The sequence below is a fragment of the Poecilia latipinna genome, unplaced genomic scaffold, assembly GCF_001443285.1.
Source record: "Poecilia latipinna isolate Pla-1442-1.1 unplaced genomic scaffold, P_latipinna-1.0 Scaffold199, whole genome shotgun sequence".
NCBI classification, from domain to species: Eukaryota; Metazoa; Chordata; class Actinopteri; order Cyprinodontiformes; family Poeciliidae; genus Poecilia; species Poecilia latipinna.
Genome location: NW_015112815.1, coordinates 184,807 through 207,320, shown reverse-complemented (window position 1 = coordinate 207,320; position 22,514 = coordinate 184,807). Strand labels below are relative to the sequence as shown.

Here is a 22,514-nt window from a genome sequence, read left to right as displayed (position 1 = left end):
CCCTCTATTTAACTGTGCCACCCATTGTCCAGCACCCTCTTTTTTCTACTGGAGGCTATTATTAGGTAAGACCATTTCTCTTTCAGGGCAATCTCGTTCAGTCTGTTTGTCTCTCACAGACACAGCTAAAGCAGAACCAACGACGAAAAGTTTGGAGCCTCACATCCCATGACTGGATGAGCTTGCATGTTAACAATTATTTTAATGATAAAACTACTTACGCTGTCAAAGATGTCAAGAGCACATGTTGTCATGTACAGGAATAGAGTACTAAGATACATAAGAAGCCCCCAAAGGGACACTGAAGGAAAAATTTAAAAAACAAATGTGCTCACCTAATAATTTCTCTCGTGCATGAGAAACTTTCTTTGTTTTTCTTTAGGATCCCCGTAGATACGAAACCGAAATCAAATTTAGTACTTTAAAAGGGCTGTCTCATGCATTTTCCAGGCAAATAATTCCACTTTATAGTAGAATCAAGTAAATGTGTTACCTTCAGTTGCTATAAAATTGCAGTTCAATGTCTTGAAATTGGCCTCTGACTTTTTAAAGTGTAACTAACCCCTCTGAAAGCTAAACCTGGCCCCTGACCAATTTTGAAAGATTCCAGCATAAAGGGCGCAGCCAAGAGACACCTACACCTACACTGCTGTCGGTGGATTTGTATCCACTGAGCATCCGAGACATTCAACAAGGAGTCTGAACCTGCTGAGTCCGTTCTTGAACAGCGATGTAATGTACGAGTACTGACTGGAACAAAGGTTTTGGAGTCTAAGTTTGACTGAGATGTTGTGGTATGACGTTAAAACAAGCTGTTCATGCCGAAAACCTTCCCCAGTGGTTGAATTAAGTAGGTTATTCAAAAACCAGTAGCACAATTCAAATAGAATACTGATTGCTAGTCACCACAAGTGATTGATGGAAACTGTTTTCACCCGCGGTGGCACAAGCAGCCATCAGGCTTAGGTGAAAAATACTTTTAAAAAAGGGTCTTAAGCAGCTGACATCCAAAACAGCTTTTGGTATTTATTCAGGTCAATGTCTGATATCAAGATACATCTTACTATATTCAATATTCATATTTGATTAAAGGAAAAAAAAAAAACACAAGACAAAAGTAATCTGTTGAGGAGCAAATAATTTTTCATAGCGTCGTGCTGACCAATTTAACAAAGGATAGACTGACCTCTAGTGGTCTAACATCGTAACAGAGGCTCATTTTTAAAGGAATCCTAGGCAGTCAATTTTTTTGACATAGTTGAAAATCCTTTGCCTTAACCAGAGGCAAGTAGAGTAAAAAGGTATTTGGTTAACAGGTTTCTCAAGTACAGACTAATGATCACAACATTTAATCACAACATGTGTATTAAGTTATGTTCAAAATCTGGTCTATTAAAGGCTGTTTTGGTTATAACAATGTTCTTTGTTCAGGGAAGTTAAGAATGTTTCTCAAGCAAAAGAAAAAAAGCACAGTGCTGGATAACAACTCCTATTTATATTTTTAGGCAGTTGTAACTATGTAAATATAACTAATTGCTACCCACCTCTGAGCTTAACTTGATGAGTTACTTTATGTAACCGCATGCTAGTGCACATCTTGAACTCCGCAAAGTAAGCAAAGCCTGTGTTAAGGTCTTTAGAAATTTCACAGTGACATGGAAGTACACATTCTCACACACGGTTACTATTTCTAGAAAGCACTGCAAAACTGGCGCCACTGAGCATTTGCGAAAGCCTCGCTGACGTCTTTGTGTGAGTATTTACACCTGTCTCTAAAACAGCCCGACGGCACATGTGGTTTGGTACAAAGATCCATAAGTGGGTGTCTCCCTGCTTCTCGTCCTGCTCGTCGTCCATCGCTGACGCATGTGGTATGGCTTGCATTGGGGTTTTCCACAGTAACAGGAGTAGTCACAACACAGCCAAGCCTTTATTCCCAGGGAGAAAACACATAAGACACACGCACACACCCACGCACACAAATTTCAAAACTCTTGACTAAATCCCACATGCACAGCAACCCTTAAAGAAACAATAAAAGCCTGTCTCGCAAACAACAGTCTGCGAGTGCTCGGGCCTCGCTGAATTTCATTTTGGGTGTGCTATTGTAGGTGAATATTGTGTGGGTGGGTGTTTGCATGCACATGCCTCTGGCTCACACTGCTCCTCATTAGTCCTGCACACGGCTCTGAACAAAAGGTGTCCACACGCCGACAGACATGCAACTCCACGCTCTGCATTGTTGTGTGTGTGTGTGTGTGTGTGTGTGTGTGTGTGTGTGTGTGTGTGGACAAATGTGGGGGTTTTCTGGAGGCAAAGTTGCTGCCCAACCGGAAACAAATGCGCTTTGAAACGAGTGATCTGACCGTAAAGTGAGCTTTTGTTTAGCGTGAAGAGATTTCTGTCCAGATGTACATACAGTGACTCTTGAAAGTGTAAACATCCATGTTACAATCATAAGGTATAAAAACAAACAAAACAAGACAAAAAAAAAAAAACTGGAACAAGAATTAATCATCAATCTTTCAGGAGATAAGATATAAACAACAGAAAGGTTAGATGAATATGACTTAATTGCATTAATTTTATCTAATAGAAGCATGCTTTGATTTAATTTTAGCACGGTCTCCCTATGGCCCACCTTCCATCAGTTACAGATAATCTCATTAAGTTTATTAGTCTTGGTATGATTTTTCTGACATTTTCTGAGAAAAGAAGTTGCAAATAATCTTACAGTAGAAAATTACCAATGATCAGAAGAGCACAGATGTTGCTTGAAACTATGATGTTGTGAACTCATTAATTATTAGCGAAAATATGAGACTGAAATAAAAAAAGAGTATTTTTCCAAAACCGATTGCCGCACCAGACTGAAACCGGTCAGGGAGGACGACGAGAAGACAGTAACACTGAAGGACCTGCAGCTATTTCCAACAAGTACTGGTTGTGTTCTGGGTCTACATGTTACAACAACCTCCTGTGTTTTCTATATCTGGACAAGGGAGGAAAATTGCAAAACTGCTGTATTCTTTTCCACAGAAAACATCCAAGGCTGGCTAAAATCTCCCAAAACATTGTGGGAGAATACGCTGTCATCTGAAGAAACCGATGTGGTACCTTTAGACCCATTATGCAAAAAAAGTAAGCAGAGAGTCACTAAAACTAATATTAAGTTAAAAAGTGGCAGGTGTGTGGACTCCTACCCAAGAGTGAATGCTAAAATTAAATAATAAAAAAAAGTGCTGATTTAATTTTAACAAAATAATGTTTTGTTTGTAAGCTGAGCTATACAAGAGTAAAAAAAAAATTATCAGGTATTTATCCGTCTCAATTCTTTAAATCTCGAAAAGGTGCAATTTCAACAATGGACCTGTAAAGAAATACATGTAAGAGAAAATGCTTAAGAATGAATTTATTTACATATTTGTAATACTATGCATCAGATCAGCAAACACACTTAAGAGAATCGTCCAAAGGATTCGGGGGGGGGGGAGGAGTTCTTCATGTTAAACTTCATGAATGAGTTAAGTCCGTACAAAAAAAGAACATTATTCTTCTACTCTAGTGTCAAAATCCTTTAAAGTGACGCTTTAAGTAGCATTTTTGAATCAAGAAGGCACAAAGGGTAAACTATTTTCAAGTTTAACAGTTTCTAATGTTTTTAAATCTTCCAGAAGTCTCTGAATGGTTCATTTATGACAAACAAAAATTACCATCACAGTAAAAACTTCAAACAGTTGTACGTGTTCCTGGTCCTGTTATCCATCGTCACTGTTGGGTCTTCCTCACATCCCAGGATGCTGTGCAGAGAAGAAACAAAACAGAAGATGTGGGAATCCCTCCTCACCTTCTATTAGTCCCAAACTGAGGAGGAAGGGAGTCTGAAAAACAGGGTGGGGGGGGGAAACAACATTTTTAAGAGCTATTACTTAACTTAGATTTTTAACATTCGGGCAGCTGATGATCTGCAAGCGTACGCTCACTTATTTTACACTGTTACCACAGCTACACAGTTAATTTGGGCGCTTGGCTCCAGCGAGCTCGCTTAAGGAAGCGTTGCTGTGGATTCCTGATCTGTGAGCTCATAGTTCAGACTTTCAGACTCTCGGTTCACTTGAGGTTTCAGGCACTGGTTTCAGTATATAACTAGAATGTGACATGAATGTTGAAAACTAAAAAAAAAATAAAAAATAAAAAAATACATTGTTTTGCCTACATTTCTCTTCATAAGCATAAAAGTAATTGTGTGAATGTGTGTCTCGGTGTGTATGTTTAAAAATACCCCACTGCCTGCTGAGGGAGAGGCAAGCAGATGTTATTCTGGAGTCTTGCATTGCATCGTAATTATGTCCTCGAGTCAGAGTGGTTTGTGTCCTCAGAAGACCGATGACCATAGTAAAAAAACAAAACCCACTGAGATCTGTGACTGAGAGTGACTAGAGCAACCATGTCAGGAACTTGGTGAAAGACTGTCAGATATTTGTTACCTTAATCCCAAGTGTCTGAGTGTTTGCATTTGAATAAACAGTTGGATGCATCAGTGTTTGCTGGTTTTCAGGTTGTTGGCAGCAGAACTTTTGCTATTAGGAAGGAGGAAAAAAGAAAACTTTGATTCAACAGCTTCTGATGAAATGAACTCTTTGACCATGAGTGGGTGTGGTGATGTAATGTTACACACATGACACACCTTAGCTCACAGATAGAAATATATTTTAAATATCCTTCGTAACTGGGCACATACCGCAGGGTATTGCTTTGGAAATTCGTTATCAAACACTTCCTTGGATGGAAAATGTAAGAGATGAAAATAAAAAAAAAATATATATACAGCCTTGTTCATGCGATTAAGAATCACACGATAAGTTCAATAACCAACATTTTTATTCATACCTTTTCTATTGATTGTACCTTCCAAAATAAGCCAGAGAAGACTGGAAAACTGTCTTCCGGCTGTATGGAAGATAGAGTCAGGTTGCACTGCCCATTGCTCCAGCTGTCACTGTGAACCACTCTTCAGTTACATGAAAATGGGCCAATACATTAACATTGTGTGTGCCCCTTTTTCTAATGGGGCCCTCGGGCAACATGTCATTAAGACTCGTTTAAAAACTCAGTTTGTAAAGCGGTGGTAAGACATGGGTTCCAACTGGAGCCTTCGGGTTCTCAAGCCAAATGTTGCTTTTGGTCTCAATGACTTGATGTAAAAATCAAACCAAAACAGCTTAACCATAAGCAAACACCCTTGTGCATCATAGAAAACAAAAATAATGATAACGTCCAATTAAAAGACTGCTCCCACCACTTTGTTGACCTTCACCAGTGTTGGTCTTACCGTCCAGTCAGAGCACTTCATCCTCCCCGGTGCTGCCCAAGGGCGCCGTGTACAGGTGCCGGGTCCTCCCGGTCCGCAGGGCCTGCTGGTTCTTGTATCGGACCAACGCCAAGGCGATCTCCGCGTTCCACAGCGTGCCGTCCTGCGCGCACCGAAAGTCTATTTCCTTCCCTTTAGCCATGACCACTGTGAAGTAGACCATCTCTCGCTTGTACTCCACGCACTCCACCGTTTCCATGCGTTCAAAGCGCAGCTCCTTAGCTCTGGCGCTCCACGCCGACCCCGGAGCATCACTGCCTCTGCCTTTGTAGCTGAGCAGGCGGAGCCCTTCCTCCGTGAGCACGCAGCGCTTCTTCTTCCACAGCTGGAGAAGCCCGCTGCTGCGCTTCTCCAGCAGCCCATCTCTTATGACTTTCACCGGGAAGGACATGACCTAAACCGCACGAAGAGACTCACGGCGTCTAGTCTTCAGCAGATGAATCCATTCACTTTCAGTTTAAAGCTCCTCACAGAAACATAGCGGCGTCAGACTAGCCTGACTGTGTGGATAATAACAACCTTCTGTTCAGCCTATACGTAGTGTCAGCTCACCGTGCGTGGAGGTTGGCTGGCTGGTCTGCCCAGATATGTTTGGACATGCTCGACTCCACTGTGGACCTTCACCCACTTCAGCTCCAGCACCCCGCCTCCTCGCCGCTGACGGGAAGAGGAGAGGAGATCCGGGCTGTTTGTGAAACTCACTCCTGAGTGATGTGCGTGAGAGAGTTGTTGTGAATGAACAGTTACACAGGTACGTGGACTCGTCACGCCGCTTCCCTTCCCTTCCGAAATTGTCTCGGTTGATGAAACTATGAAATGAAAAATACGTCGTTCAGCATGCTGCTAATCGTAGCCTTCTCACTTTCTTACCACAGTGTAGGAAATACGGACATGAATGTGAGTGGGACGCTTGAAATTGTTTTGGATTTGTGGAGAGAAAGAAAGAGACGATACGGGACGAAACATGTTTAAATGAACACGGGAAATGCGTCATTTACTTTTTACGTTTTGGAAAAGCCCTAAAAAGGAAAGGGAAAAAAAAGACACGGCACATTTTTAATATAAAGGTGCTTTATTGTATGTGTTTCATGTTACAAATTAAATACACTATTGAATACTGCCACAAAAAAAAAAATAAAATACATTAACACTTTTTAAAAACATTTTCAGTCCAACCATAAAAAACTGGTTCTTTCTGGCATTCCCCACATTATGACAGTAGAGATATATTGTTATTCTCTCATTTTGACAACATACAGAATTCATCTCATGCGATCATCTGAGTAGAATGAGGAGGTCATGACAGTGTTATGAGAAAAATGTATGAAATGTGCAGAACGCATTTTGTTTAAATGCGAAGACATCCACCCAACCTGGCTGTTTTTATTTGTATTCCTGTGCATGCATATAGTGATAAGCTGTATTTGTTACACTGAGCTGTTTCATTTTTAAGTATAAAATGTACACAGACGGGGAGTATTTACTGCATTTAATTTCTGAATTTTATTGAAAACCAAACATGTCACTCTGAACCAAAGATAATTCAAAGCATTAGTTCAATCACTGTACAGCCAATATTGAGGTGTGATGCACAATATCGGCCCTTTCCAAGACTAAATCTTTGGTCCATACTCAAGCTCATTTTCTTTCAGGTCATCAACATTTGTATTACAGGCTGGACACTAAAAACAAGGCTTAGGATTAAATAGCGTTTGCATTCTTTGTGTTTGTGTGGTGATTTTTGTAATGCAGTATCACATTGAAGGATGCATCCTCCATGCAACCTGCCCTGTGCTGGCATGGAAAGCAGCTCGGTACAATGGAGACGTGACTCGGATCTCACTGGGTGTGGGCCAGCGCCCCGGCTCCTAGTCCATACCCAAATCCCTTGGGACCAAAGTTTTTGCCGTAGCAGCCTGTTAGAAACAAAAACAGTGTCATCAGTTTACACTAGATCAGCATCAATTTCAGATCACTGACTAAAGGCTCATAGCAGACTTTACCCCTGGTAAAGGTGAGTATAAAAGCGTTAAAATAAATTACATTTTAATTTGAGTACAATCAGAGGAGAAACAAAAACAATTAAGAACGTTTTTTTTTTTTCCTTGGGGGAAAAATAAACTTTGGCACTGTGCTCCTGGAAAATAAAGCAATTTTAAAGATTCATATTTCTGGGATGTTTAACTGAAATGGGGAGAGCGGGCATTTTCAAGGAGGTTTAAGTTATAAGTAAATGAAAACACAAAGTATGAAAATAGGCACCCCAACATTTTTTTTCTATCCTTAATTTCTCGCTGTAATAAATTATTTAGTGTTATTTCAGTTATTCAGTGTGATTCCACATGCAAACGCTCGGGGGCGCTGGTCGCATTGGTGGCATAGAGAAGATTGAGCACACAGAAGAAGAAACCTTCGCGTTACATGCTGAAGGAAGCTCAATGTGTGTCTCTTCTGTATCACGGGTCAGTAAAAATGTATTTTGATGCATATATATTAGTTATCTTTAAAAGTTGAAGAGGTTATTAAATCGAGCATCAACTAATGGGTCACGCCATTCAGTTTGTGGTTAGAACACAGACATTTCTGAAAACTAATTAATGCTAGCGAACTTTGTACGTGTTTTAGCTAGCAGAGGGGCTGAAGGACTGAGTTCACTTTGAATTGATTGGGTTTTACATATTTCCAAATGGTTCCCAAACAAAATATGATATTTTGGTCTCTTTATTTGTAAAATGGATGCTTCTTTATGGGTTATTGCAAAAACCAGAGAAACAATATTGATATCCAGTGAGTAAGCAATGGGTGCCTGTATGTGAAGTTATGTCTGTGATTGCAAGGGTGTCAAACTCCTGCAATCACAGGAGTTTGAAGGGCCGGTGTCCTGCAACTTTTAGATGTGCCTCTGCTGCACCATACCTGAATAGAGTAATTAGGTCGTTAGCAAGGCTCTGGAGAACTGATCTACATAAGCAGGAGGTAATTAAGCCATTTCATTCCAGTGTTTTGTACCTGTGGCACATCTAAAAACTGCAGGACACCGGCCCTTAAGGACTGGAGATTGACACCTGTTTATTAAAGGAACATTACACCTTTTCAGTTTAATACAGTTAAAAGCTAACATGCTTAAATGTTAAAGTATATTTAGAGTAAAAGTTGTAAAAGCTACTAAAATAGTTAAAAGCACAACACAGTTAAAAATACAATAGGTCTGAGAAACATGGTGTTAAAACACCAACTAAAAAAGCTAATGTGGTTTATAGAATTAAAAGCCATCTGTGAATAGATTTTTTTCATTTGATAAAATTCATAACGTTGAATGGATCATGTTAAAATAATTCTTGTTCTGTTTAAAATAATATCATAGCCATGTACTGAATTTAAGAGTTCTCCCTTGCAGTTACTCATTGATACCTGAAGTGTTGCATATAGAATATGTTTATTACACAGAAGATTAAACCTTCCTGTTAGATGCTAAAGGAAGCTAAACGTGTGTTTCATCTTTTCTGTCACAGTGTCACACATTGAGAGAACAATATTTCAACATTACCCTCAGCCCATCCAAGGTTGGCAGGTAACATAACCATGACTATTATTAGTGTTATGTACTTGAAAGTAACTGTCACTTTAGTGAGCCCTCTGCTGTTTTATTGTGGTTATTACAACTCAAAGAAAACAAAATGAAATGTGACAATTTATGCGCTGGTAGGGAGCCTCATAATGAGGCAATATTTATATTGCTCTTGGCAATGTTTGACTTTAATTGCTTGTTTAAAGAAGTTCTTGGTTCTGTTTTTGCTGGGGTCAAGCCTGGACTGCACACGCTGCTGCTATGGAAGAAACATAGTCTCATTAGACTCTCACTTTTTGAGACATTGCATTTTGTGACACCGAAGTTTTGTCCCGTGAAATGAATTATGCATATGATATTTTTTCCACTTTGTCTGGTGTCTAATTATCAAAGAAGCATAATTAGCAAAAAAAAAAATGCCACTGGGCTCAATCTAGTGCTGGTTTCTTTGGCTTAGGTCACCAGAAGGTCACCACCACATTTACAGGTGAAATTCAAAATTCATATACATAATTGCACAGGATAAAAATTCAGTGTTATAAATTCAAAATTAGCTATATGAGTTCAAAATTCAGTCTCTAATAAAACTGCTGAAGACAGCCTCTGTAACCATGTATGTTTATTTTTATTTATTTTTTTTTATAATAGACTAAAACTCAACCAAGCTGGGATTATTGATACGTTCTGCTAGAGTACTGCAATAACCTACTTATAGAACAAAGTCGATCACATGTTGTGAAAATACATAGTGAAAGCCCTACATTTTTTGTCTTGTTTAATCAACTTTTTTTCTATAAATGCAGGGCTTTGGTTTATGCCAGAAGATGAATTTTCTCTCTTCCTTCTTTGTCGTTCTTTACTATTGTGAAAAAAACCTAATGCATTGACGTACACCAAGATAGAAATATGTTTGGAATTATTAGTTCAACAATCTCCCTCCTCTGGATATTCTTATGCATCGTTCTTCATGACCAGTCATTTGTCCTTCTCTTCTTTTTGTTAGTTTTTTTTTTTCTTTTATGAAATCACTGAGCTTGAAAACAGGCTGTATTTAAAGGTAAGGCATAAATCTGCTTCATGTTGCCTTTGATGTCCTGTGAATATTGCTTTTGATAGTAAAAAGTGAAAATGTTCAAAATATCAATTCACTCTTGAACCGTCAGAAGTCTTCCTTCAGTACCAATATATGGTTAATTGTTTTTACACAAGTATGGTTGATGAGGGAATTTAAAGCTTTGTAATTGTATTTCCTAATTTTGTTGAAGACATGGATTTTACCTTTACAGTAGATTTCTCCATCCTTGTCAGCTAGTGTGGTTGACTCCAGGCTCTTCCCACATGTGGCGCAGGTGAAACACCCAATCTTATGCCAAGACTGGAAATAGGAAAATAATTAATATAAAAATAGTCATTTACTTGCATGTTTCTGCATATGTGAGGTTTTCTTACACTCCCTGCTCCGATCACTTTCTCAGCAGCATAAACAGCCTTGCCACAGCGTGGGCACTTGTCTGACCCTCCGAACTTCTGAGCCATCTTAGAGGGGTTTGCGTTTGTGGTCGGACGATGATGAGGGGCAGGCCTGATGGAAGAAGAGGACAAAAAACTGTTGATGAAGAGCCTAAAACCGACATCCAGAATTTAATATGTGCATTACTCACGTTTCATGTGTAATACCCAATGATTCTCCTTTGTCCATGCTAAGGGTCCCTGCACCCTGGCCGTAGCCATAGCCTTTTGGCCCATACTTCTTGCCGTAGCATGCTTTGCAGTAGACTTCATCCATATGGACCGCAACAGTTGTGCTGTCCAAGTTCTTCCCACACACCACTACACAAATAATAACATTCACAGACAGGCAGAAATGCATATATTATTGTTTTGCATATTTGTGTGTTTTAAATGTGTTTAGACAGGCCCCTAACTTCTTCCTTATATGGCACAGCGTTTCTGAAGAAACATGTCCACATCTAAATTCCATTGCAGGAATGTCTGTTAACAAAGTGGGAACACAAATATTGCAAATATCATCTGAAGGCCATGAACCCTCACCGATGGACTGATTTTGCTACTGCAGTTTGAAATCTAAAGTTTAATATCAGTACATGAGACCAAAAGATAAAAATACATGCTTTAATTTATTTAAAAACATTTGAGGTGTGACTTGCACATTACAAAAAATAAAGATTTAATCAATTAAATAAATAAGGGAATCAGTTTTGTGGTTTCCATAACTACAATCAGAGGAAACAACAAATAGTGTACTCACTGCACAGGAAGCAGGACTTGTGGAAGCTCCGTTTGTCACACAGGACTTCCTCAGCAAAGTAAACTGTCTTCGAACAGCGGCCACATTTATTTCCTCCTCCCAAAGGCATCCTTGGAAATGAAAGAAAACTGAAAATAAGGTCAACTGGTCGGATTGGGCTCATTAAAAGTTTGTTGAAATTAATGTCGTATATGGATACCGACAAAAGAGAGAGAGAAAAAAAGACCATATATTGTTTTATAGTGGAAAAACTATCTCAGGTTAATGTTATTGATTTTGCAGAAAGGTCTGGCTGGTTGCTTTATTTTAATTTATTTTCTCAGATAGGTGGCAACAAGCAGATACCTTTAAAGATTGGGCACCTTAATGAATCTTAAAAAATACAAAATTGTTAATTGCTCTCTGTTGGAAAAGAGAATAAACATGATATAAAATGGCTTGTATCTTATATCTATTTCTAAAGGAAATAGTTAATGTCTCAATTTCAATGCCATCATCTGTGGAAGCAAAACAGATGGATTGGAGGACTAATAAATTTGACCAAACCATTTTTGTTTTATGTAAAGCACATTTAAGCTATACTCGGTTGTCTGTAATTCTGGTTTTATTCAAGACTGTAATTTCATGCCTGCCAGTTTATGGTGGCCTCTGTGAAAGAAAAGCAAACCAGTAATGGAAAGTCTAGGAAAGGTTGTGCTAAATGTGAACAGATGAAAGTTCCTCTGTTGGAAAAGCAGACAAAGTTGGTGTGAGCATTATGTGAACCATTACTTTTTAAGGAATTTCAAAGCTTTACAGAATGTAAAAGACTCTGGCATCCTGCCTGTTTCCACCCTGAGCTTTTCCCGGCACGACCCTCCCAATCAATCCTTGTGTATCCACTTCCACATTCCTGACTGTGTAAACCCTCCCACCTCTCTGCCCTTGGTTCACATCACTTGACTGACTGGCTTGTTTTACATCCCTCTGCCCTGTTTGTTTATTTCAGAAGGATGTGCCATTGCTCAAATATCACTTCCTTTTCTCTGATCAGTTAAGGGAGCGAAGCTTTTAACTCCGTTTTTAGTCACTTCCTATAACCCTGAACACACTTCCTGTTCTTTCAGAGCAAGTCATTTCATGATTAACTCTTTTGACCAAACCCAGGACAGTCGGCTCCCAAACTAAGTAGGACTTACAAAATGCTGTTGATTTGAATGTAATTTTATTGCATAGCAAAGCTATATGTGAAAGACTGTTTAATGCCTTGATGTTGATGTTCTATCATTATAAGCATCGAATTATTTTTAGTGGGATTAGTTTACTTGCTTCGACAAAGTTTGGCAAGAGCTACTTTAAACCGCTCTTTGCCATGATCAAAATCATGATATAAATGGCGTATTATTCATTAAATCAGACTGATTGAATAAAATTCAACATATACTAAGGGTAGTTTAGGTAATGTATGCTTTCTTATATAATTTATGATCTTGACTTTTGGCTTTGGGTTCTGAAAAAAAAAAAAAAAAAAAAAAAAAAAAAAAAAAAAAAAAAAACACCTCGCAAAATTAGGCACAAATAGGCCCAAGCAGGGAAACAAAATTAGCATTTCAGAATATTAAAACAATAGACGGAGCAATTAAATTTAGCTTCTTTGTGATTTTACAGCAGTTTTATAATTGTAGATTGAGAGGAAGCGGCTAGACGCTTGGACCTCAGATAAGTACCATGGTGCGACAACATTCCAGTTTCTAGCCTCTGGATCAGGTTTGCAAGTCATAAGGAGAAGGGGATTCTGCTTTTGAACATGCCAAGAAAGAAGTTAGGTTCAGCTGGAGGTTTCTTCCTTTTTAAAGGGTATTTTTCTTTCCACTGTCGCCACATTCATGCTCATTATTAAGTTTTGGTGCAAGCTATGAAGACCTGATGCAATTAAGTATCTGCGGTCACCAAATGCTCATTTAGGAAGAGAAATTGCTACAAAGTGGGACATGATGCAGTAGGTTGGGGCCGGGATTTCTTAGAAACCTTTTTACCAACTGAAATTTTTGTGACTTAAATCTGTCTATATGATTGGATTAATTTGAGTGTATATTTCTGCATATAGACTGTATCGGTTTGTTTTGTAAACTAGTTGAGATGACATTTATTTTTGAATTTTCCCTATAACTAAATTAAGTGAATTACTTAAAATTCCAGAATAAAGATCCACTGAAATTCTGAGGACATCATACATGACTACAATATGAGCACTGAGGACTAAAAGTCAACAACCTTCCACTGGGTTTTGTGTCTTACTCCTTAGGACAGACTCTTCCCCTCTTTACAACACAATTGATTTAAACCAATAGATCATTAACAATCCTTTGGTTATCTTGGTGACCTGTTCAGCATGCAATTCAGTCATTTGTAACAGGATCTGGTGCAGGGTCACATGTGCAGGTGAAAGGATCCAGACAATCAGGGTTGGGAAAGCTGATTTAGAGAATCATGCTGAATTTGAGTACTAGTACATGTTGGTGGTTTAACACTGCAAGTTTAAACATGTAGCTGCACAGCCAGCGGGTGTGGGAGTGCGGACAGCTACAAATCAGGAAGCTTGCTCATAAATTACACGTGGATTCGTCTGACTTGTGAGATTACTTCCCCTTGCTCCCTGCTTTATGATTTGCAGATATATGTCATAGCTTTCTGTTAGTATTTTCAGTAACCTATAACTTTGATATCTGTTTCCTCCGCTTATTTTCAGTATATCTTAATCATGTTATAGCGAAGACTATGTCACTAGAACCAAACATACATAAGACGATAGATATATTTGAAAACAAAAAAGAAAAAAGCCTTGCTCACCTAAAGTTGGTAGATGTTGTTGGTCCGAGTCGTAGGATGAAAAGAAGTTGGATGTAGCCCCAGTGCAGGAGGGTGTGTCCAGGAAACCAGTCGTTTAAAGCAGTATGCAGTTACTGCTCTTTTAGTTGAAGAACAAATCTAGGTTATGTGTGTTTTACCGTGTTTCCCAGTAGCGGAAGTCAAATCAAAAAGAAGTTATGTTCTCTTCTTCAATGTTCATCCAGATGTGCTGAAAGGGAGGAGCTTCAGTTGTTGTGGCTTCAATGTGCAAAGTACTGAGGAAGAGGGACGTTTCTGGGTAACTCGACAAGCGAGAGAGTCAGAGTGAAAGTAGGTGGGATCAGGGGTGATTAGGAGAGGTAGTGGTTTGCCGTGTTTCAAAGTGGAATTTACATTTTCTGTGTTTAAAAAAATTAAAGGTGCTTTAAAAGTGTAAATTTTTCTTGTAAATTCCAGTATTTACATCTCAGTATTACAGAAAATTCAGACTGTGTGGTGAGGTTTTCTTAAGAGGCAATGACTTGTAAATATCTGACCTGCATTAGATAACTTTTTGATCATATTCATAGCAAAGGTTTGTGTTGAGGCCCTGGTTTTAACATTAAGTGAAGCAATGTTAAAACCAGGTTGCTCAAATATGGATGGGAAGGAATAAGGAAAAGCTCACTCAAGCAACTTGTTAGTATATAATAAAACATTAGCATTTTTCTTATCAAAGGAGGAAATATTTATTACAGATGGATATAGAAATGAAGTATTTTATCTAATATTAGCCATACAAGCAAAAACAAGAAAACTTTAGACAGCAAAAAATGTTAAACGCTGTACACAAACTCAAATAAATTATCTCCAACATTTAATAAACAGCAGAAGGTGAGCTATCAGAACAGACACATACATAAAACCTATTTAAGGTTCACTTGTATGTTCAGTGATATGGTCAAATTACAGTACAAATGATAATTCATGAATGTTGACTGCAACAACATAAGAGTTTGATTATACTAGATTTAACTTTACTCTGAAATAACTTATAAATGATGCAAAAGTCAAGGAAAAATCCAAATATTTGTAGTATTGAGATGGAAAAAAAACTATTGAAACTGCTTTGCTTCTTTGTTTTTTTTTAAAAGAGTGTTTTGGAAGTAAAGGCAGTTTATGTCAAATTTACTACGTCATTAAACAGTCATAAAGGCTCATTAGCAGAACGGCAACTGCTACGCTGCCATACATCTGTTTGCTATTTGTGGCATTTAGTGCTGGCTGCTCTGAAAACATGCTGAGCTGATGGATGCTGTCAAACTCTTAATTTGTCTGCTGAAACAAAACGTAATCAGGGAACTAAATCACTCCTGAAGCATAGAAAATGTAAAATATATTTCAAAAATCTTTAGTAATCAGAACATAAGTGATAGCGATACTGGATTTTTCCTCTTTAACGCGTGTAAGTGTGAAATATTCACAGTGAAATAAACCATACTTCAAGTCTTACAACTCAAAAGGTCCTAGACTTTCATATCTGCTTAGAAAATGCTTATAAATAAAAAAAGATTCAGTAGTATTTATTTTACTTTTGACTTCTGGCTGTGTGATTTACAACTTTAAGTTGTGTGATTTACAACTTTAAGTTGTGTGAAGCCAGTCAAAATCTTGGTTTATCCTGTTTTGCTGACACCAAGGTTCAGGCACAGTAGCACCATCTGGTGGTGACAGTACTGTCAAGCATAAAGCTAGAGACTCATAAAACTGATGGGACTTTTGTAATGGAGGATTACGCTCATAAAGAAAGTCTCTGTTATCACAGAAAACCTTTAAATTAATCTAAAATTAACTAATTTGTCGAATTTGTAAGTTTTTTGTGTTCTGATGCCGAGCTTTTATTTAGACCACACATGTGAGGCCCCGGGGCTCCAGACAGTCAACATGTTGAAATTGCCCCCCCCCCCCCCCTTCCTTTTAGTTTTTTCGTCAGTCTGCTCCTCAGTGTGATGGTGACACAAGTGTCCCTTTGTCAAAATAGCGTCTGTCTCAGAGTCAGTCTCTCCCGGGAGGGGACGTGCCCTAGGGGACATCAGAAGATTAGCTATGACATTAACCCCCCACCCCCTTACCCCTGCATCCAACCCTCCTCAACACACACAAACTGATAGTCACTGCAGACGCTTGCACACCACTACCCATAATCCTCTGTTACAAGTCACTTCCCATTTTCATGAAACACAGGGACAAAGCAACAGATCATGTGAGAGTGTTGTTTTTTTTTTTCATACTTGTGGTTGCAGAAGTTTTACAGTTTTTATTCATGTGCTTGGAGCTGAATGAAACAGAAGAGCAGCGCCTGGTGATGATATTAGGATTGATAGGTGAGTAACAAATGGATCATTACCAGCAGAGCATCTCACATTAGTATGAAGAAACATGAGCGGGTAGAGCGAGGAGGTCATGTGTATTGTACAGTATGCATGTTGGGGGAGGGGCCGTTCATTGCGTAGGACCTAGTGTGTTCTGAAAGCAAGCATCACTTCATCATGCCTGGCTGAGCAGCTTTATGTTTATTTGCATAATGGCTTTCAAAGAGCAGATACTCCATTATGCTTACGTCTCCATGTTGGGGGCTTATAGACCAAGTAACAGTCTGATCGATATGTTATCAGTTAGAGAGCTTCAAGACCAGTCAAGCAGGGATGAGCCAACACACAAACACAACTGTAAGCAAAAAAAAAAAAAAAGGGTTAGAGTCTTAGAAATCATATTTATCAGAAGATGTTGGAAATTGCTACCTATTGATTTATTGGATATAATAGCTGCCATTAAATATGCTACATGGGGACCGAGTGCCAGTGTGCAAAACTGAAGCCAGCAAAGCAGAAATATGAGATGGGAGACAATACAGAGTCACAGGGAGGGAGGGAGACACGGAGACCCAGAGCAAAACACAAATGTGGCTTTACACAGAACTATAATTGAAGACAGGAAAAGATCCCACAAGAAAAGAAAATTACAAAATAACTAGGTTTCTCAGAGAGATTGTAAATACAAAGATGTAATTTGGAAGGGCAGTTGTAAAAGCTCATGGGAAGTACAATTTCAAATATTTAAAGTTTTTCGTCTGTGAACGAGATACAGTGGTTACACGGTAGTTTGTTGCACAAGATTGAAGCGCATTTTCAGTGTCCGGCGACAGGGTCAGAGACTTCGAGCTTTGTCGCCACACAGTCTTTATGAGAAGAAATTTAACCTATAGCTTGTAGTCAGTCGATTATGTATGAACTTGTTTGAAAAAACGAACCATATTAAATTCACAAAATCCACAAAATGCTACTGCATTCACACAATCCACAATTTCCTTCCTTTGATTTCAAGTCCTTTTGAGATCCCAGAGAAAGTGACAAGAGTTTCACCAGACCATCTGAGGAATGGAGTAGCAGAGGGCTGCCCTTGCCCCACTTGTTGCTGCACACTGGCTGTACAGTTGGCTTAAACAACCTCCCTTCACCCAAGAAGCACAAGTTCATAAATAAGGAGACATTTTCAAAATGGGAACAAGGAACGGCAGAATTTAAATAGGAGGTGTTGAACAGGGAGTTTACATCTTGTAACAATGACAACTGGAGCGAATGAATGTGCAGCAGTGGTATGGGAGCATGAGCTGAAGGTCCTAGACAGAATAGTTGGAAGTTGCATTGGAATTATGGGAAGTAGGGGTTTAAATGAACTTTGAATGACTTCATAATGAAAAAAAAAAGAAAACTGGAAATCAGAGACAAGTGCAGCAATCAAGCAGATGGCAAGTACTCTAATTAATGAGCTATTGCAAGCTTGCTTGACTTGTGTTGCTTTATAAAGAATAATTCATACTTCCCAGTTCGCTCTGCCGTCTGCTGCAGTCCAAAGTCTCTGTGATGCAAATTTCACCGTCTGTACATGTTTCCCAGGTTCCACTTAGGATCTATACAAACATGTGCATGCTGGATAGATTTTTATGACTGCATTAGAGGCACATGCTGACGGAACCAAAACAGTTCCAGTTAGAGGGTGGTAAAAAAAACAACAACAAAAAACAGCAGATAAGATAAACCACAGGTTAGGTGGTAAACAAAATAGGAAACACAAAAATTTAGCTTATATAAAGGAAATAAAGTGAGGAGAAATCTGCTGTTTTTCAAGAGAGTTGCTAGTTTAGCTCTTGGTAACAAGAAGAATACAAAAGCTGCTTTCATATTCTGATGAGACATCTCTGTCTATTGTTTCTTGCTCTTTTCATCTCCTCTGAGAAGACAGCATTCAAATAAGAACATTTATCGCCTCCTATGAGGCGTTGTTGACAACATTGTTGTTCCGCTAAGCTAAAAAGTGGCTCATCATGAGTCATGTGCGTACACAGAGTGGAGCGCAAAGTCCTTAAATATCAGAACAGCCAAAAAGGTCAAATATATTCTGCACAACGAACAGGTTTATTTGAAAACTGCTAACAAATTTAGCAGATCTTTATTCTATTTTCCTATCAAGATTCTATTTATATATTAAAATAATCAATAGTCTTGGTATTATTAGTTTAACTGCAATAATCGATATGCTTTGTTATGTTAGTACGCCAGCTGATGTTTTATGCTGATGGGGGTACAATGTTTTCCCTGCTCATATCACTCCTCCTTTCTTCTTGGTTGTGTCTCCCTTGTTTCTCATTTGCCCCTCCCTTTTCATTAGTAGAGTGGGACAAAACAGAGTGATGGATGGAGAGACTGTCCCTCTCCTCCAGCTTTTCAGTACATAAAGACATCAGGTGTCTAAGTATAATCATGAGTTTGCATCAGCTGATCTCCTTTTAACCCAGTTTGTTGTCTCTCTCTTTCTCTCTTTCTCTTTATTCCCTCTTCAGCAATTAGATCATGAAAATCTGATGATTGGGGTCAGGTTTTTCACATTTGGAGCCACATCTGCTTTAATTATCATATGCTACTCAGACTATTGAGGTTAAATCTGTCTCGCTCACACGCAGACACGAATACGCACGTGCACGCACACACAGCAATACACTCATCCAGCTAATGCACCAGCCTGTCTTTGCTAGCTGGGTTTATATTTCACTGCTGAGAGGGAGGGACTCCAGCCAACAGGTCCATTACTCAGACTGAGGGAGAGAGAGAGAGACAGATATTGTAATGATGAGAGAGAGGTAGAGGCGGGGACATGGCTGCAGGCGTACTGCGGCAGCAGCGGAGCGGCATGACGTGATAGAAGGTGAGATTATAGACACAAATACACATGTACGCCGGCCAGCCTCACAAAAGTAGACGGAGGCAAAGAAAGGCAGACACTCAGCCAGGCACAAGAAGAGTGAGAGAGGGTAAGTCGAGCCATATGCTGATTTTACTTACTTACACTTCATATCTTTACATTTTCTTTAATTTTGATGTTTTGTGGTCTTTCTTGTTTGGTGACAGTGTAAACACAGATAATTATAAGTTTTCTCTTTTGAGGGTGAATGCGTGACTGTCGGGAATAAAGTGAAAAGATGGGAGAAAGCAGTGGTTGGTTGGAAGAAAAGCTGGCGAGTTGGGGGGATTTTATGACCAGGGGTGACTGGATCAGCTTGAGTCAGCATTATAGAGTCCCCATGACTCAGTTCTGTATACTTTGTATGCATGCAGTGGCATAGGTTACTCCCGATGAGCAGTGGTGGGTTTTTGAGATGATGGATATGGCTCACCACTTGGGGTGCCATTGGAGACACAAGGTTATCCATCAGCTGCATCCCAAACAAGTCAATTTTCTGTTGCTTCTTTGCATATCTTGTCAATGAGTAGCACACTCTGAAAACACAGTATGGCCGTACCCAAAAGCAGGCAGTTCTTAATTAAATTGATATTTTACAGTTTTTTTTTTTTAAATCAAGAATGTAGTTGATTTTTGTAGTTTAAAAATCGTAAAATAAAATAATAAAACAAGTCAAACCTGAAGTGTTTAGATTGTTTAAATTTAAGAGACAGTGTGGGATTTACAAAACATTTATTCTATTGTTGACCTACAAACATGGAACGTATTTTGTTTTATTTTATGAATTATCTGAACAATATTATTAACCAGTGTGTAAAATGTGAAAAGTGCAACATGATCAAGCTGTAGTTGATTGATTCTACACTAAATATTGATTTGTGGGTTATTAAAAAGCTACATTTATTGAAAATTCCTTACATAGTGAGAATTAATACAAAACAAGGTCTTACTTTTTTTTTTTTTTACTTCCTCATAATTGTGGTATGTCACAGTTTTTTGAATACATTTGGTTGTATTGAGAGGTAATTGTTGGAAAAAGCAGAAGGGTTCTCCATCCATGAAAACAAGAATTTCCACTGCTGAAATAAGTGTTGATTGATGAGTGGATGAAAGGCACCAAATTTGTTTGCAGAAGTAGATGTTTACACTTTGTGTGACCTGGTTGTGTTTCATCCTGTTAAATTTGCGAGTGAATGTTTTGCCTCTCTTTATATGACGAGAAGTGCGCTGTAAATAAATAAGATCTAGTGTTTTTTTAGTGGTGTTGGGTGACTATTCATCATTGATCTATGCTTTGTTTTCTGTTGTGTCTTCAAAAAAATCTGCCAGCAGAACTCATGGATTGTCTTCAACACAACACACCATAAACCAAAAATACTGCTGTGTGTTAGCCTGTATTGAATATGAAAGATAAAGTGTCATCGTGGTTCATTGTTGATCAAATCTCTCCATTTGGGTCACTGAGTCACGATCACATAAACAGACCTCGACTCATTCTTCAGTACTTTTTTTTTACATCCACAAATTATAATTTTTTTTTTTTATGCCAACAGATGAGAACATTGATTTCAGACACAAAAGTGACTTTGAAAATGAGTCATCTTGGTATGTTTGCTGGTGATTTGCTGGATTTGTCATTCCTATTTGTCACAGCTTCCTGTGTTGGGGAATGGTGAAGGAGAGTGAACCAATGAGAGAGCAGCGACAAGGATGCAACTGTGATCCAGGAAAAAACAGACCATTGTTCCTGGGAAGTAGAAGAAGTGTGACCTCCCTCCCCTTGCCAGCTCTCTCTGCGCTCGGCCCGGCGGCACATCAAGGAACTGGGAAGCCCATTGACAAGTAAGGTATTCATGTGAGACTCCAAGTCTTGTTAATTTTAGCATAAAGGTCTTATTAGGTTTAGGTAGTGTTATTCTTGGAGTTTGGTCACTTTTTCTGAAAGAAAACTCTCAAACCCAAGAACTTTCTTTTCTCTGTTCTTCAGTGGTTCTCATTGTATTCTTCTCACTGCAATTTTTTTAGTTAATATTTCATTGGACTGTATGTTGATGTACAAACAATAGTACCTTCTGCAGTCTCAGACTTTGTGACACAGACGAGCACAGAGGCATCGCCAATGTTCTTCAGTTCAGACAGAGAGGGCTGTGTTACCACCTCATGTATTGATTTTGTGATGAGTCAGAGAGTGTGCATCACAAGGGGGAGCATGTGTTTGTTTTATTTTATTTATTTTTTTCTCGTGAGAGGGTATACATGTCTCTTTGATCCAACATACAGTAACTCATTTATGTTGGAGCTTATTGCCATGGCAGAAGAGCTGAAACGATGTAGTGTTCTTCTAAAGTTCACTTAAAATGTAAGATCCTGGATGTCAGGCCTGTCATATTTTTCTTGTTTTAAACAAAAGTCATATCTACTGCTGCTCTTTTCTTTCCTGAAAAGGTCAAACATGCTCTTAGGCAGGTAATCAACTGAATTATATTTCTTAAGAGGTAATTGAAAAGGACGGAAGCTTAGCAGTGAAGCAAGTCATTTGCTGCCTATTGCAATTTCACAGAATATCCAGCAGATGTCAGCACTATACTGACATAAAGAATTAGGGTTATTCACTGGTCAGTAGCTAAAAAATATGACAACTCTAAAGGATTATTTAAATAAAAAAAACTGTACAGTACTTGTTTATGTTGTTCCTTAATGTCAAGAAATTTTCAATAAATGTTGAGGGAATATAGGTGTTTGTCTAAAAGCAGACATTCAGAGTGCTTCATATGTTTTTAAGGACATTAATTGACAATTTGCAGAATATAATGATGAATCTTGGTGATGGCTAACGTGCGAACTAAACGATGATGAAACAATCTGAGGCTGGCAGGCAGAGAAGGAGGAGAAGAACCATTTCTGCAGTGGCACAGGCTCTGTCAAAGATCGTCAGATACAGAAGACGGCAACATTTAGGATTTCAGGAACCAACTTCAGGTTTCAGTGTTTTATGACAGGCAAAATACAGAAATCTGGCAATGAGCTGAGTTAACACTGGAGGAGGTATCCTGTACAGTGATGAGATAATAGACTGCAGCTGAGCCAGGTGGTTTCTTGGTGCTGCCATTCCCAAAAGAGCACAAAGATGGATGGGGGGGAAAATGCAAACTACAACACTAGGAAATTAGTTCTGGACAAAGTAGAAAGCTGTCGGTGAT

The 22,514-nt window shown here is 38.7% G+C and overlaps 3 protein-coding genes across 16 annotated transcripts in view; 1 reads left to right on the top strand and 2 right to left on the bottom strand.

Annotated features, from left to right (window-relative positions):
- Positions 1-39: 39 nt before the first annotated feature.
- phlda3 (pleckstrin homology-like domain, family A, member 3) lies at positions 40-6,394 on the bottom strand. Of its 2 annotated transcripts, none has more exons than XM_015031148.1 (3): positions 5,333-6,394; positions 3,984-4,580; positions 40-3,881 (listed from the first exon to the last, which is right to left on the bottom strand). In XM_015031148.1, the coding sequence occupies exon 1, from the start codon at positions 5,760-5,762 to the stop codon at positions 5,340-5,342; it is 423 nt and encodes a 140-aa protein (XP_014886634.1). In that variant the 5' UTR covers positions 5,763-6,394; the 3' UTR covers positions 40-3,881; positions 3,984-4,580; positions 5,333-5,339. The 2 variants fall into 2 exon arrangements, with proteins under 2 accessions (XP_014886634.1, XP_014886635.1); XM_015031149.1 differs by lacking the exon at positions 3,984-4,580 and having other exon boundaries at positions 3,398-3,881; positions 5,333-5,765; positions 5,924-6,394.
- Positions 6,395-6,854: 460 nt separating this feature from the next.
- Positions 6,855-14,331, bottom strand: LOC106946649 (cysteine and glycine-rich protein 1). 2 transcript variants are annotated; one of them, XM_015031146.1, is made up of 6 exons: positions 14,038-14,331; positions 11,209-11,336; positions 10,601-10,769; positions 10,389-10,521; positions 10,218-10,314; positions 6,855-7,287 (listed from the first exon to the last, which is right to left on the bottom strand). In XM_015031146.1, the coding sequence occupies exons 2-6, from the start codon at positions 11,315-11,317 to the stop codon at positions 7,211-7,213; spliced, it is 585 nt and encodes a 194-aa protein (XP_014886632.1). In that variant the 5' UTR covers positions 11,318-11,336; positions 14,038-14,331; the 3' UTR covers positions 6,855-7,210. The 2 variants fall into 2 exon arrangements, with proteins under 2 accessions (XP_014886632.1, XP_014886631.1); XM_015031145.1 differs by having other exon boundaries at positions 11,209-11,318; positions 14,038-14,329.
- Positions 8,225-22,514, top strand: part of nav1a (neuron navigator 1a) — a 95,239-nt gene continuing 80,949 nt past the window's right edge. For 9 of the 12 annotated variants that reach the window (XM_015031132.1, XM_015031131.1, XM_015031120.1 and 6 more), the window contains exons 1-2: positions 8,226-8,942; positions 20,968-21,156. The gene's annotated coding sequence lies outside the window, so the exon portion shown is untranslated. Of the gene's footprint in view, positions 8,943-16,333; positions 16,401-19,285; positions 19,385-20,967; positions 21,157-22,514 lie in introns of those variants that run through there. The other 3 variants (XM_015031121.1, XM_015031119.1, XM_015031117.1) reach the window with 3 other exon arrangements.